Source organism: Monodelphis domestica, chromosome 2 (assembly GCF_027887165.1).
Source record: "Monodelphis domestica isolate mMonDom1 chromosome 2, mMonDom1.pri, whole genome shotgun sequence".
Classification (NCBI taxonomy): Eukaryota; Metazoa; Chordata; class Mammalia; order Didelphimorphia; family Didelphidae; genus Monodelphis; species Monodelphis domestica.
The window spans coordinates 299,228,746-299,245,064 of record NC_077228.1 but is presented as its reverse complement, the minus strand read 5'-3'; the positions used below and the strand labels follow the sequence as shown (position 1 = coordinate 299,245,064).

At 35.9% G+C, this 16,319-nt stretch overlaps 1 protein-coding gene across 2 annotated transcripts in view; it reads left to right on the top strand.

The window, feature by feature from the left end:
- Positions 1 to 16,319, top strand: part of PKHD1 (PKHD1 ciliary IPT domain containing fibrocystin/polyductin) — a 770,507-nt gene that overhangs the window by 359,907 nt on the left and 394,281 nt on the right. For both annotated transcript variants that reach the window (XM_007484081.2, XM_016431130.2), the window contains exons 42-43: positions 460 to 516; positions 803 to 933. In XM_007484081.2, coding sequence (XP_007484143.2) covers positions 460 to 516; positions 803 to 933 — 188 coding nt within the window. The remainder of the gene's footprint in view (positions 1 to 459; positions 517 to 802; positions 934 to 16,319) is intronic.

Sequence of the window (16,319 nt, the reverse complement as noted above, 5' to 3'; positions counted from 1 at the left end):
TAAAAACATATCATTAATCTTTTTTTTCAAAAAAATGCACATTTTGCCCCCAAAATGTGCATACCATGAGGCATTACTGAGATTCCAGATATCACTGTCCACTTATGTTGTAACTTTTAAAAACTATAGGAATTTGTATTCGAGATTTGCAAAATCTGATGGAAAGAGTAACAGCAATCAGCATGAGGTGGCATTCTCTTCTCCTTCTTGGTTCATTTTTGTCTTTTACTAGAAACAGAAGACATTAATGATGCTTTATTTGTTCCTCTGTTTCTGTCTTGTCTCTCTATCTTTGTCCCTCCCAATTTCAGTATTTATGGTCCCTAGGTCTCTGAAATCTCAGTTTCCCTGTGTGATTCCTAAATTTAAAAAAGTTTGAAAAAAGAAATATGGTTGGTATGTCTTGTTTTGCTTAGTGGCATGAAATGTGTCCTGGTAACACTGCATTTTTTTCCTCAGGGACTCACATGGAAATGAAACATTTCCCTTGGAAGGCTGTCCCCAGAAGAAAAACTGGTAAATAGATGAATTTATTTTAAATATATTATAATAAATTTAAGATGTCATGTATTTTATAGAGCAAGCCGATGGCATAATGTATAATGTCTTAAATATTCTTAAATATGCTCAGTAGAGTTTTCTGTACTATGTATATCACATACCTATCTACTCACAAACATATGCATATTCCATGTACTCTTGGAAACATACTATCAATTGATAGTAGAATCAAGAAGATTTGAACAGTAAAGGTTATTATGATTCTGATGATTCTCCTTTGGATTTCTTTTTTTTAATGTAGATTGGTCAAGACAAGGAAATATAGTAAGAAGCAATGTGGTAATTGGAGTTTTTGGAACCGAGGGACTTTCTAATATTGAAGTGTTGTCACCAGCTGGAATCTACATCCAAGATCCGATCAGTGTTGTAGAGGTGAGGCCATAAACTCTGTCAAGAGGAATATGGCAGCTGAGGAGGCATGAATTCCCAAGTGACTCATTTGGAGAGAAAATTCAATTGAATAATAGCAATTGTGAGAAGGAATGGAATTTGAGTTTGTTGTACATTAGGGTTGTATAACCAATTAATTGTCAATCAATTTCCCCATGGCTGACATTACCATCTCTGTGATTTCCTGCACCAAAATACTTTTCAGTGTCCACTACTTCCCTATGCCCATTTTCTTAACTTCCACTTACAATAGTAGATTTGGTTCCCAAAGCTTAGATGGAAATTTCCCTTTAAGGTTCTAGAAGTAATCCTGAGAGACTGAGGATTTTTCAAAATTATTTTTTAGTTCCATAGATCACAATTGCCTATCACTGTTCCTTCTTTAATGACTATTAGTTGATACCAATTAATCTGCCAGACAAATAGTTTTTAGTAAGGTATCTTTGCTATGGTGGTATAGTAGCTGACACAAAACATAACTGATCCCCACCCTTGTATCTAGTTTATCCTTGGCTCCCAGTACAGTCACTGTCATAATGAACTTTTCCTGGTAACCTGCTAGGATGCCAATAGAATTTCCAAAACTTACAGATTTTTTTGGAGATTAAAAGGTCCCCTTTTGGCTAAGGAAGGAAGATGGAAGACAGAGGCAAATGCAAGGGCTTTTTTCTTCCATTTACTCACAAACAATTTCTTTTAATAAATTTGACTTCAAGTCTTCTACCCCAAGATTATAGCTGCTCTTAACTCACTTGCTGGTTTAATATAAACCCCTTTCTATAACTGAAGCACATGGCCTTTCCACGAAAGGGTTAAATTAAAAAGATTCAGAATCCTTCCCTGAGATGCTATTGTGACCATTGGTACAAAGCTAGTGAAGTTTTTGAGGAGCAGAGAGAATGAGCTTCTTGTTTTCCTCTCTGCTCTGAACGTGTTTTCAATTACCTTCAGTTGAATAACCCTTAATAAAAGTTGTGGTTATCTCTTTAACTCTCCTTCAGACTCTTAATTATGTTTATTCCAAGTACAGCACTTAGACACCATTTTAGGTACCTAATAGGGGCATCTAATATGTTTGTGAGGAAAGCAGGCAGAACTGCAAGGATTCTAGGAGGCTGAAACTCATGGACCTCGAAATATTGGGACTGCACTGAGCTTGTAATACATAGAAAGCATGATGTGTTTTTATTTTGGCTCAGTTTGGGTCCAATTCCATTTCAGGTTGCTTTGGTGAGCCATATGGCTAGAGAATCCTGGACATGTTGAATGATGTCATAGAATCATAGGAATAAAAACCCTAAAGGTGATCTGTCTAGCACATCTTCCTGTTTCTAGGAAGGACCATATCTATGCCAAGCACTGGGTGCCTTGGGTAACATTTGATCATCTGTGTTGAGTGGAAGGACGCCATATATTGGCTCACAAGGAAAGGAAAGGCGGAAGCCTGAGACAGGGCTAACTAATGAACCACAATTGATGAGAGCTAATTGGATGAAAAGTTGTCTAGTCAACACGAGTTGCTCATTTTCATTGATCCTACCAGTATAATAGTTCTTGTTTCTGTCCAAAAGAATGTAATCTATTTGGTCAGGAGCTGTTTCTCTATTTGCATGGTCACAATCATAATTTAAACCCTTATCAGGTCTTTTCTCGACTATTCTAACAGTCTCCTATTTGGATTTCTGATTTTTGCCTTTCAATTATTCAACCCATCTTTTTCACAACTCAGCTTCCAAAGTGAGATTCCTATGGCACAGATTTCACCATATCCTTTCCCTATTTCCCTAACCATTTTATTGCCTTCAGCATCAAACACAGACTCAATTGATGGGGATTTTAATCCCCTTAAAATGTGGAAGCAACCTACAGTTGCAAGTATTTTATCATGCAGTATTTTTCCTCATGCACTCTATGGTCCAAACAAACTATCCTTCTCACTGTTTTTCACCCAATGCACTTTATTTCCAGTTCCCTAGACCATGCTCTAGTTTGGCTCCTATTCCTGGAATGTACTCATGACTCATCTCTACTCTCACAATCCCTTATTTCCTTCAAAACTCAGCTCAAATGATAGTTTCTTCTTCAGGTATTTCTTGATGTCTTCAGTTCCCAGTATTATTCTATCTCCAAAGAAAGGAAAGGGAAAGAAAATGAAACAAGTACTTGTATTTACTTGGATTTATTTGCATACACTACTTACAAGATTACATATTGATTCTTCCAAGAGAATGTAATCTGTGTGGTCAGCGGCTGTTTTGTCATTGTCTTTGTATTATTTATACATAGAAAAGTGCCTAGTTGATAGCAGGTTCTAAATAAATAACTGTTTAATTGATGGATTTCTTGATATAGAATGAAGTCTAAAAAAGAATGGTATGACTGATTGTAAAATACTTTAGTGAGGTCAACAAGTAAGACAAAACCTAGGAAGTATTAGGTGATGCATAGGAGAGTAATTTCTATGGAATGATAGTAGTAGAAGCCAGATTTCATTAGATAAGACAAAAGTAAATAGTGAAAAACTTTGGGATCAAAAGGAGAGAGACTTGGATAGTTTTCTGGCCTAGAATGTAAGGGAAGATTGACTTTTTATATTTTGGGGGGATATGTGGCCATTTTAGGCATATATATATATATATATATATATAAATATATATATATAGTATACTGTGGGTTTTAAAATATTGTGAACTAGGGAACTGCATCCCCCAGTGTGCCCCAGGGGTCCTGCCCCCCTACTTCCTGGTGTAGGATTGGTCTTGAATGGACCAATCTTGTGCTATCTACTTCTGGCATAGGTTTGATATTAAATTGGACTAATCCTGTGCTAAGGAGGGACCACACACACCCCTACTTCTGAGCACAGGATTGGTCTATATAGGGACCAATCCCTCACCAAGGAGGGAGCTTTGTCTCTGACAAGATTCAAGGTTTAGTGTGGGTTAGTCAATTGCAGGCTAGGCAAACTCCAGTTTTTTCTTTAAAATAAAGTTTTTGAAAGATCAGAGTCAGATAGCTATTTTTTTCAGCTCTTTAATACATATATGTATGATTTTGTGTTTTTCAAATTATTTCACAAATATCCCATCAGTTAATTGTTAGTATAATCCTATGAGTATGCTAAAGCAGTTGATATCATCTGCATTTTATAGAACATAATATTGACATAGAGAGGTTAAGAGACTTGGTCAGGTCACATTGCAGATTAGTAACAGTAACTATAATACAGATATCCTGCTACTATTTTCCTTAATTTCTACTGATGTCATCCTTACTGTTGGGATTTCTCTGGACAAAACTATGAACTTTATTTTTGTATTTATTGCCATGTGTTCTTTTCTTTATTAATAATTATAGCCTGTATGACTGATCAAGGTTGCCTGATATTTTCCTTCTAGATAGGGTACCTAACCTGGTTCATTTACTTCATCTAAGTATTCTATGTCTACAGCTGTTGATTTCCATCCATTGACATTAAGGCTGCTTTGTTTCTCAGTTGACTTCAGTCACGGTCACTAATAGAGAAGGACCTCATTTTATATAACCATTATATTCTGACTTGTTACTGAAGTTGAAAATTATGCATTATAGTGACCCCCATCATTTTGTTCATATTTCTTATACAAACCTACCTAAGTACTTTATTATTTTTTAGGCTTGTCAGAGCTACCAAAATCACTACTCTTGTAACTTGGGTCCATTAGATAGTGTGAATGAAATAAAGAGAAGCACTGCTCTGACATGCATATGGTTTGTTTGAAGTAGAAACTCCACAAAGACTGATGTGGAAACTATTTTGGTTTGGTGCAAACAATGTAATGATTCACATTAATGTTTCTCAGAGTGAGAACAAATGGTGCTGATTGAATGCATATTAAACATTTTTTTATTTTATATATTTTCCTGCCTTAATTTTTTTGCCAGTTACAGATAACTGTATTCATGTATGTTGAGTTTGTGTAAAATGAGGTCCTGTTGTATTTATGTAGATTATTAAGCTTTACAAAGTACTTTCCTTAAAATAGATTTGTGTGGTAAGAAATAAAAGTATTATCATTTATTATTATTATATTATTCTTATTATCTCCATTTTACAGAGAAGGAAACTGAAATCATAGGATATTCATTGTTTAGGCAACAAATATGTGTTCCTATATTCCTAATGCTATATTAAATATTACAGAATTTCAGAGAAACTTACAGCAGAATGCCCTTAAGAACATTTAAGTCTTGAAGCATTTGCCAGATAGGTGGTACAGTAGAAAGAGTGTCCAGTTTGGAGTCAGGAAGAACTGAGTTCAGATTTAGGCTCAGTCACTTGATGTGAGCCTGGGCAAGTCACTTAACCCTGCTTGATTAAGTTTCATTATCTGTAGGAAGGAAGGCAAGGGAAAGGAAAACCACTTCAGCATCTTGCAAAAAATTCCCAAATAGAGTCATAAAGATGGATTTAACTGAATAAGTCACAATAAAGTCTTGAAACACCACAACTCAATTAGAGTTAGAAGAGAAATTCAAGCAGTAAATTGTAACTTCCTTGAATTCATGAATGTTTTGTTTCTCTTCCTTAGCATATAGTCTGCTCAATGCATGCATAAATGCACATATATGCACACACATACACACATGATATTAGATAATCTAGATCTGGAAAGGTCTCCTAATCTATCTATTTAAACCCAGATCTGGCTGGAGCTGGAAGCAGAAGAAGAACTGGGACCAGAGGCCTCAGGATGCCTGGGCCAGCCTCCACACCCCTCCCCAGGCCTCTGATGAGACAGAAGATAAGGACTGTCTCTGCTACTTTGTCCTGGGTACCATGGTTGCCCTGGGGGCACTCATCCTCAATGTGTTCTATCCATGGGTGTCCCAGAGCTGATGGAGATGAGTTGCCTGCTTGCAGCCTGGGCCCTCTGGGGAGTACATTTGAACTACAATGTGGACTTGAGACTCTGGCTGTGTTCTGTACACTTGTGTCTCAGGGCTGCCTGCCAGCCACCCCCTAGAAGAGAATAGGCTTCTGCCCAGCTAATTCCTCATGCCTCAGACCCTGAGCTATATTCCCTGGGCCACCTGCCTGCTGGGTCCTACCATTTGCCACAGGCCATAAGCATAAACTTAGGTTACAAGGATCCTGCTCTCCTTTCTTACTTTCCATAAATGATGCTCATCCCCAGGTCCTTCTTTCCTTTTTCATATCCCTAAATTTCAAGCTACTTCTTGTATTTACTGTGTCATGAAAGTAAAAGTGTTCCCAGAAAAAAAGTGAGGTGATGTCCCTGCAAATAGGATGACTCTGGCTAAGGTCACATAGAAAGTTAATAACAGTGACATGATTTGAACCCAGATCCTTTCATTTCAAATTCAATGCTCTTAGAAAAAAGAGTAGAAATTTTATGACTATAAAAGAAGAGTGTTTCAGGGCATTTTAGTGAAGAGTGGTTAATGACATTTGTTGTTTTCTACTTGTTAGGCTCGGTTTGGCATAAAAAGTATAGAAATTTTTCCTAGGGACTGATGTATGGGTTGAATGTTGTAAAATTATATTGGCTAAGATCGCCTTGAAGGAAGATATGTAAGAATACATATAATTCCAGACTTTGTTAAGGTATTGCTTAATTTTAGTGAACTTTAAAAAATATTGTAAAGGATGTTTCTTTATGAAAGGGAAGAAAAGGGATATATAGGAACTTGCAGATGATGTAAAAAAACAAAGGATGATTATATTTTTAAAGCAAGAAAACATCAGATAGATTCATCTTTGTTAAACAGACAGATTTCCATGAAACCAAAAGAGGATATGTCTGAGAAACAAATGTGTATGTGCATAGATATAGATTATAAATGTAAACATAGAAGGAATGGAACAAGTACTAATGAAGCACCTACTATGTGCTAGTACCATGCTAAGTTTTTAGCAAATATCTCATTTGATCCTCATAACAACATTGTGAGGTAGGCACCATTATTACCCCCATTTTATAGTTGAGGAAACTGAAGCAGATAGAAGTTAAGTGATTTGCCCAGAGTACAGCTAATGAGTATCTGACTCTGGATTTGAATTCAGGTCTTCCTGACTCTAGGACCAATGCTTTATTCATGTATATACACAAATTATAAAGAGGTAATTAGGTGGCTCAGTGGTTTGGGAGCTTCAGGTCTTGGGTTTAAATATCTCCTTAGACTCTTCCTACCTGTGTGATCCTGGGCAAGTCACTTAACCCCCATTACCTATCTCTTAGCACTCTCCTGCCTTGAAATCAATTTACAGTACTGACTCTAAGACTGAAGGTAAAAGTTATAAGGAATACATAAAGATCTATTAGCATAGATGATACAGATGTAGCCATAAATATGAATGACACATAATTATAGATGATATAGATACATGCTTATCAAGTATTAGACATAAGTAGAAAGTGAGATATATTTTGGTTACAATGTCTATGGATGGGTGAGCAGGTATGATGGTATATATATATTTATATATACATAATATCTCCATATACATACATACATATATACTATATATTTATAAATAACAGAGATATGAAATATATAATCATTGCTTTGCATATATTATCTTATTTGGTCCTCACAACAACTTAAGGAGATAGGTGCTATCACTATCCCCATTTTACAGGTGAAAAAACTGAGACCAACTGAAGCCAAGTGACTTGCCTAGAATTGAAAGAGCAATCTGTATCTGTCTGGCTATGAACTTATGTCTTTCACTCTTTCCCTTGTACCACCTAGCTACCCTGTTAGCCAGCAAACACCACCCTGACCTTGAACATGCCCACCTATAGGAGCAGGCAAGCATTAAGAGAGAGTAGGTACCCAATAGTCTCTGCAGTGACTTTTTCATTGCTCATTATCCTAGAATTGCCATGGCCCAGATCCTATGACCAAACACTTGGTCACAGTGTATATAAATTTTCCCCGCTTTCGGTCACCTTTACAGTTAACTCACCTTCTAGCTCTTCATGTTGCTCGGGCATTTCAGTTGTGAAATTGCTTTTTTCACAGTTTACAAAATGTCCTCCTTTCCAGCCCACCCCATTACTTACCAGCAGTGCTGCAGATGAAGCATGTTCAAGGCTGTTTCTTTTAGGGAAGAAACTAGTCCTTTGGGTGGTTTTGTCTGGGGGAAGCAGAGTTCTTAATATCTTCCTGGTTCCAGTTTTAAACTACTTCATAATGTTAACCACATATGTGGTTTCAGAAGAGGGGCAAATGCTCTTTGTTCCAGAATTAGAGCATTAGTTTAACCTCTGATCTTTCTTCCCTGATTTGGTATATATTCAACCTATTTCAATATGCTCTCTAGACCTTTTTTCTTATGGTCACAACATTCCAGGACTGATAGAATGAATCAGATTTATCTCATCATTTCAGGACAAATATGTTCACCTCCAAAGGTCTTAAGTTCTTCACCCTTCCCTTCTACTTTTAAATATAGGTAAGCAGATTAGTTAATTTTCTGGATTTCTTATGAGTAGCTTCTTGCTTGGTTTACTACTCAGAAAGCCCTTACAGAAGAGTGATTTGAAAATTCCCAGTTACATTTCACTAGAATTTATTTGGGTCTCCTGAATCAATTCTTCAAGGAAATATATACTTAAAGGGCCAACACTATGTATCTAATTATATCCACTCAGTTGGTAATGTATATTTAAGTGGTGCCTGAAGGGTTAACTAACATTATTCCAATGACTATAGATGTGTTACCTTAAGGTATCTGCCATACATGGGCAGCTAATTTCTCTCTGGAATTTTTCTTGCATGAACGTCCATAATACATTGACTTCCGAAAAGAATTGATTTCCACACAAAATTCCCTGCTTGCCTTAAACCTTTCCCCTCAAGCCACCAGCTGCCTGCATAAATATGTGGTTTTTCCTCATGAATCAGCCTAAGCATACACAATTGGAATTGAGAAGGAAACAGTCTGGTAAGGACTGGGGCTCAAATCTTCAAGGGCCATTTTTTCTGAAACAGGGAGCCTCATTAGGTAATGGAGGGCCTAAGTCAAGTGGTGATAACTTTGCCCATCTGGGAAGAAGGTCAGCATTTTGGAGAGTTTTATATTATCACAAGATGATTAATCAATACCAGTGTTGATTGGCATGGGAATTGGGAGTAGTGATGGTGGAGATAGATGCTGTGCATGAATCTGCATCAATTGTTTCTTTTGCTTCCATAATAATTTTGTTATAAAATCATACAAATTATGACTTTCTTTATCTGGGAAAGGAGATCACGATCTCCATTCAATTATAATAAGAAGTAACTTAACACAAGTGATTGAGGTATGTGTGATTGACAATTGAAAAAATAAAGGCAGAAAAAATGTAAAATAAGAAAATTTAATTATGCACAATTAAAATATGAAATTTTAATCCATGCCATTTGTCCAAGTTGTGTCAAGTCTCCCTGCAGTTCATTCAGCTTCACTCATTCTCACTCTGATAAGCATTGGTATGAAACAATCCCTGCCCTCAGGGAGCTTAGAACCAAACATTAATTCCTGCATCGGTCTTTGTCCAGAATTCTTGCTTGTGTCAAGTCATTTCTGCATCCAACTGGTGCTTCTCTTCATTTCATTAATGCTGTTTAGTTATTTATAATGGCCTTAAGATGACCATCAATTGAGACATGGATGAAAAAAATGTGATATATGTTGGTAATGGAATATAATTTAGAAATAAGCAATTTCAGAAAAAAGCTGGAAAAATCTGCCAGAATCGATGCAGAATGAAACAAGAAGAACTGAGAGAATATTGTACTCAATAATAGCAATATTGGATGATGAATATCTGTGAAAACTTAGCTTCTCTTAGAAGTGCAATGATCTCAGACAATGCTATCTGCTTGCAGAGAAAGAACTTTCGGGAGTTGTCTTTACATCTGAGCATCTTTGATTTTATTTGGGGGTTTTGATTATGTATAAGTGTGCTCTTATAACAATGACAAATATAGAAGTGTGTTTTGCATGACTATAAAAAATGAAAAAAAATGGCCCCAAAGTACATTGGTCTGATGAACTTAAGAAGCTGTAAAGTTCTTAGGTATGTCCATATAAGAAATACTTATTAAATAAGGAGGTTCACTATCATACATGATTTTCAACTTATGTAAAGTTTCTTGGTATGTATTGGTCACATAAAACAAGGTCCTACTGTATTTAAGCAGGTTGGTCCAAATGAAATTATCATAATTCAACTGTTACACTGTTTCAAGCTTTTATCACCTTCATCACCTCTTGCTTGGATTAGCACAGTGGCCTCCTAATTGTTCTTTCTGTCTTTGGCCTCTTCTCTTTTGAATACAGCCTCTAGAATACACAAATCAGCATTTCATTTGTTCACTCAAGAAGTTCCGAGGATTTCCTTTTGCCTCTTGGATGAAATAAAAACTTCTCTGGCTTTGAAAACCCTTCAATATCTTGCTTCCACCTATTGGTCCAGATTTAGGTTGCATTAGTTCCCCTAACATAGTTTGTTATAACTAAATTGACTTCCTTGCCTTTCCTCCATGTGCAATATCCTATCCTTTGCCTCTGTACATTTGTTCAGGATATGTCTAATAATCTATGCTTCTTACTTTTCTTCTTAGAATCATATCTCCAACCAAGGACAACTTCCTATAAATGATCTTTTCTGAGGCCCCAAAGTATTCTCTACCACTAAATTCATTTGTATTTAATTTTAAAAATTATATTTTGAATTTACTTATCTACATTCATTATTTTGCCCCAGTAAAACCTAAGCTCCCTGAGGGTAGGGATTGCCTCATTTTTGGTCTTTATATCCTCATAACTATGCCCACTGTTATTTGCTAATTATTAGGTGCCAAAGATTGAATTGAATGCAATTGAAATGAGTTATTAAATAAATCTGGAGCCTCTAACTTCTATCTCATGTTTGTCTAGTAGTAGACAGAAGAAATGCTTATGATTTAAAATATTCACTAGGGACCCTTGATTTTAAAGTTTCATGCAGATGTGCTCTTTCACAGAGCTTAACAGGGTAGTAGCCTGTAGGAGTGTGTTAGAAATAGCTTTAATTGTGAAATTGTCACAATGCTAAATCTGGCTAGAGCCAGAGCTGATTGTAAAATTTTTGATGTGAGCATTTACACCTCAGAAATCAGCAAATTTAAATCAGGTCTTGGTTTATTGTTTTATTGATCATTTGAACTTAAGAAAATTTTAATAATGTAGGTTAAATTTACAAGTCTTTTGTTGGAGAGCCAGTTGTTAAACATTTATCAGCCACTATAGAGAACTCTACTGTGGACATCTGCTCATCTCATATAACCTTCAGATAATGATGATTGGGGTTTCTTAACTAGTGCTTCCCAGGGATGTAATCTCTGACTCTTTCCTGTGAATCTCTGTGGTGTAATGAGATTAAGAATAATAGCAGCTTACATTTCTTTAGGTTTTTAAGGTTTCCAAAGAGTTTTCTCCTAACAGTCCTATAAGATGGGTCAAGCATGATACCCTCTTTCACCAACTAGGGAATTGAATGTATAATGACTTTTCTATAGTCATATAACTAGTAAATGCCAGAGGTGAAATTTCAACTCAGGCTACCTGATACAAAGTTTGATGTTTAGAGAAATTTGCAAACTGGTGATTGAAAAGTGGCCCACCAACTTTGAGATGTTGATTTTTTTCCTGAACTGAGAGTGTGAGATTCGGAAACTTTCCTCCCTTGTACTCTAAAGAAAGGTTCTCTGAAACAATGAAGAATTATGTGGACTGATTTAGTTCATAGTAAGATGGAAGGGTTTGAGGGGGAGAGTTTGAGTGTCTAAAGCACTAATTGATTTCTCCAAAGTTATCCTCAAAGGCACTATTATGGAGATGGAGAGAATAAACATTCATATAACATTTACTATAGGGCAGGTAGGTGGTACAGTGAATGAATAGAGTGCTAGGTCTGGAGTCAGGAAAACATCTTTTTTAGTTCAAATCTGGCCTCAGATATTTATTAGCTGTGCGTTCCTGGGCTAGTCACTTTACCTTGTTTGACTCATTTTCCTCATCTGTAAGCTGAAGAAGGAAATTGCAAACCACTCCAGGATCTTTGTCAAGAAAATCCTAGATGGAGTCATGAAGAGTCAGACATGACTAAAATGGATGAAGAACAATAACTTTTTTTCTTTTAAAAAATTTTCAAATATCTCATTCAATTCTCACATCAATCTTGTGAGATAAGTAGTATTATTTTCCTTGTCTTATAATTGAGGAAACTGAGGCAAACAGGTTAAATGATCTACCCAGGGTCATACAGTTAATGTCTGAAGATTCAAACACAGATCTTTCTTATTCCACATCCAGTGCTCCAGCCACTGAGTCATTAGATTCCTCTATAGTTATCACTTCTACTTTTTTTATTCAATCATGCTATTTAAAAATATATTGATATGCCTTATAATAATAAGAATAAAGGAGAGAGAATACATCGGCTCAGTAAAATTCTCCAACTCACTGACAAATCCAGCAGTTTATGTAATGTTCCAAATCCATAGTCTACTGTGTCTTCAAAAAAGTTAGGGAAAAGCATTTTTTGTCTCTCTTTCATGTTTCAGGCTGAGCTAGATCATAATAAATAAAGGATTAAGGTTTTTTTTTTCTTTTAGTTCTTTCCATTTGTGTTACTATAGCCATTGTGCATATTGTTTTTGTGTTTTAATCATGTTTTTAATCCCTTAATGAGGATGACCTTTCATCCTCATTGTGAGGGGACTAGAGGGGAGAGGGATCCTAAGCCTCACTGAATCAACATGTTGCTCAAGGCAACATAGCATCCAAGGTATTTGTAGGCTTGTGGCTTGCCCTGGCTTCCACCACCAACAGTAAGTGAATGGATTTGATGATTCAAATTAATATTTACTTGTTTAGAATGACAATGTATAATTTTTTTTAATATTTTATTTGATCATTTCCAAGCATTATTCGTTAAAGACATAGATCATTTTCTTTTCCTTCCCCCCAACCCCCATAGCCGACGCGTAAGTCCACTGGGCATTAGATGTTTTCTTGATTTGAACCCATTGCTTTGTTGATAGTATTTGCATTAGAGAGTTCATTTAGAGTCTCTCCTCTGTCATGTCCCCTCAACTGCTGTATTCAGGCATGTGCTTTTCCTCAGTGTTTCTACTCCCACAGTTTATCCTCTGCTTATGAATGGTGTTTTTTTCTCCTAGATCCCTGCAAATTGTTCAGGGACATTACACCACCATTTATGGAGAAGTCCATTACATTCGATTATACCACAGTGTATTAGTCTCTGTGTACAATGTTCTCCTGGTTCTGCTCCTCTCGCTCTGCATCACTTCCTGGAGGTTGTTCCAGTCTCCATGGAACTCCTCCACTTTATTATTCCTTTTAGCACAATAGTATTCCATCACCAACATATACCACAATTATCTCAGCCATTCCCCAAATGACGGGCATCCCCTCGTTTTCCAATTTTTGGCCACCACAAAGAGCGCAGCTATGAATATTTTTGTACAAGTCTTTTTGTCCATTATCTCTTTGGGGTACAGACCCAGCAGTGCTATGGCTGGATCAAAGGGTAGGTACCAAATTGTTTTGATGACTGCTGCTTTGTAATATAGTTTAAGGTCAGGGACTGCAAGGCCCCCATCATATGTGTTTTTTTTTTCATTATTTCCCTGGATATCCTTGATCTTTTGTTCTTCCAAATGAATTTTGTTATGGTTTTTTCTAAATCAGTGAAGAAGTATTTCGTTAGTTTAATGGGTATGACACTAAATAGATAAATAAGTTTGGGTAGGATGGTCATTTTTATTATATTGGTTCGTCCTATCCCTGAGCAGTTAATGTTTTTCCAATTGCTCAAGTCTAGTTTTAGTTGTGTGGAGAGAGTTTTGTAGTTGTGTTCATATAGTTCCTGTGTTTGTCTCAGGAGGTAGATTCGTAGGTATTTTATTTTGTCTAAGGTGATTTTGAATGGGATTTCTCTTTCTAGTTATTGCTGCTGAGCTGTGTTGGAGATATATAGAAAAGCTGATGATTTATGTGGGTTTATTTTGTATCCTGCAACTTTGCTAAAGTTGTTGATTATTTCAATTAGCTTTTTGGTTGAATCTCTAGGATTCTTTAAGTAGACCATCATGTCATCTGCAAAGAGTGATAACTTGGTCTCCTCCTTGCCTATTTTGATGCCTTCAATTTCTTTTTCTTCTCTAATTGCTACTGCTAGTGTTTCTAGTACAATGTCAAATAGTAGAGGTGATAATGGGCATCCTTGTTTCACTCCTGATCTTATTGGGAATGCTTCTAGTTTATCCCCATTGCAGATGATATTAGCTGATGGTTTTAGATATATACTGTTTATTATTTTTAGGAATGACCCTTCTATTCCTATGCTTTCTAGTGTTTTTAATAGGAATGGGTGTTGTATTTTATCAAATGCCTTTTCTGCATCTATTGAGATAATCATGTGGTTCTTGTTGGTTTGCTTATTGATGTGGTCAATTATGTGGATAGTTTTCCAAATATTGAACCAGCCCTGCATCCCTGGTATAAATCCTACTTGATCATGGTGGATGATCCTTCTGATCACTTGCTGGAGTCTTTTTGCTAGTATCCTATTTAAGATTTTTGCATCTATATTCATTAGGGAGATTGGTCTATAGTTTTCTTTCTCTGTTTTTGATCTGCCTGGTTTTGGAATCAGTACCATGTTTGTGTCGTAAAAGGAGTTTGGTAGAACTCCCTCTTTGCTTATTATGTCAAATAGTTTGTATAGTATTGGGATTAACTGTTCTCTGAATGTTTGATAGAATTCACTGGTGAATCCATCAGGCCCTGGGGATTTTTTCTTAGGAAGTTCTTTGATGGCTTGTTGGATTTCATTTTCTGATATGGGATTATTTAAGAATTCTATTTCTTCTTCTGTTAGTCTAGGCACTTTGTATTTTTGTATATATTCATCCATATCACCTAAATTGGTGTATTTATTGCCATATAATTGGGCAAAGTAATTTTTAATGATTGCCTTAATTTCCTCTTCCTCAGAGGTGCTGTCCCCATTTTCATCTTTGATGCTGTTAATTTGCTTTTCTTCCTTCCTTTTTTAAATTAGATTGACCAGTACTTTGTCTATTTTGTTTGCTTTTTCAAAGTACCAGCTTCTTGTCTTATTTATTAAATCAATAGTTCTATCACTTTCGATTTTATTAATTTCTCCCTTAATTTTTAGGATTTCTAGTTTGGTTTTCTGCTGGGGGTTTTTAATTTGAACGCTTTTGAGTTTTTTCATTTGCATTTGCAATTGATTGATCTCTGCTCTCCCTAGTTTGTTAATATAAGCATTCAGGGATATGAATTTACCTCTGATTACCGCTTTGGCTGCATCCCAAAAGGTTTGAAAGGATGTCTCACCATTGTCATTTTCCTCGAAATTATTAATTGTTTCTATGATTTCTTCTTTAACTAAATGATTTTGGAGTATCATATTGTTTAATTTCCAATTAGTTTTTGATTTGGTTTTCCATGTACCATTACTAATCATTATTTTTATTGCCTTGTGATCTGAGAAGGCTGCATTCATTATTTCTGCTTTTCTGCATTTGTGTGCTATGTTTCTGTGACCTAATGTATGGTCAATTTTTGTGAATGTACCATGTGGTGCTGAGAAGAAGGTGTATTCCTTTTTATCCCTATTTATTTTTCTCCATATGTCTATTAATTCTAATTTTTCTAAGATTTCATTCACTTCTTTTACCTCTTTCTTATTTATTTTTTGATTTGATTTATCTAAATTTGATAATGGTTGTTTCAAGTGTCCCACTAATATGGTTTTACTGTCTTTTTCTTCCTTCAATTCTCCTAGTTTCTCCATTAGAAATTTGGGTGCTATATTATTTGGTGCATACATGTTGATTAATGATATTTCCTCATTGTCTAGAGTCCCTTTTAACAAAATATAATTACCTTCCCTGTCCCTTTTGATCAGGTCTATTTTTGCTTTGGCTTTATCAGATATCATGATTACCACTCCTGCCTTCTTTCTGTCAGTTGAGGCCCAGAAGGTCTTACTCCATCCTTTAATTCTGACCTTGTGGGTGTCAACCCGCCTCATGTGTGTTTCTTGAAGACAACATATGGTAGGGTTTTGGATTCTAATCCATTCTGCTATTTGTCTACGTTTTATGGGTGAGTTCATCCCATTCACTTTTAAAGTTATGATTGTCATTTGTGGACTCCCTGGCATGTTGATATATTTCCCTAATTCTAACCTTTTCTTCTTTGGCTCTACCTTTTAGTCCAGTGATTTACTTTGAATCAGTCCCCCTTGTCCCCTCCCTTGATGTTTCCCTTTTTA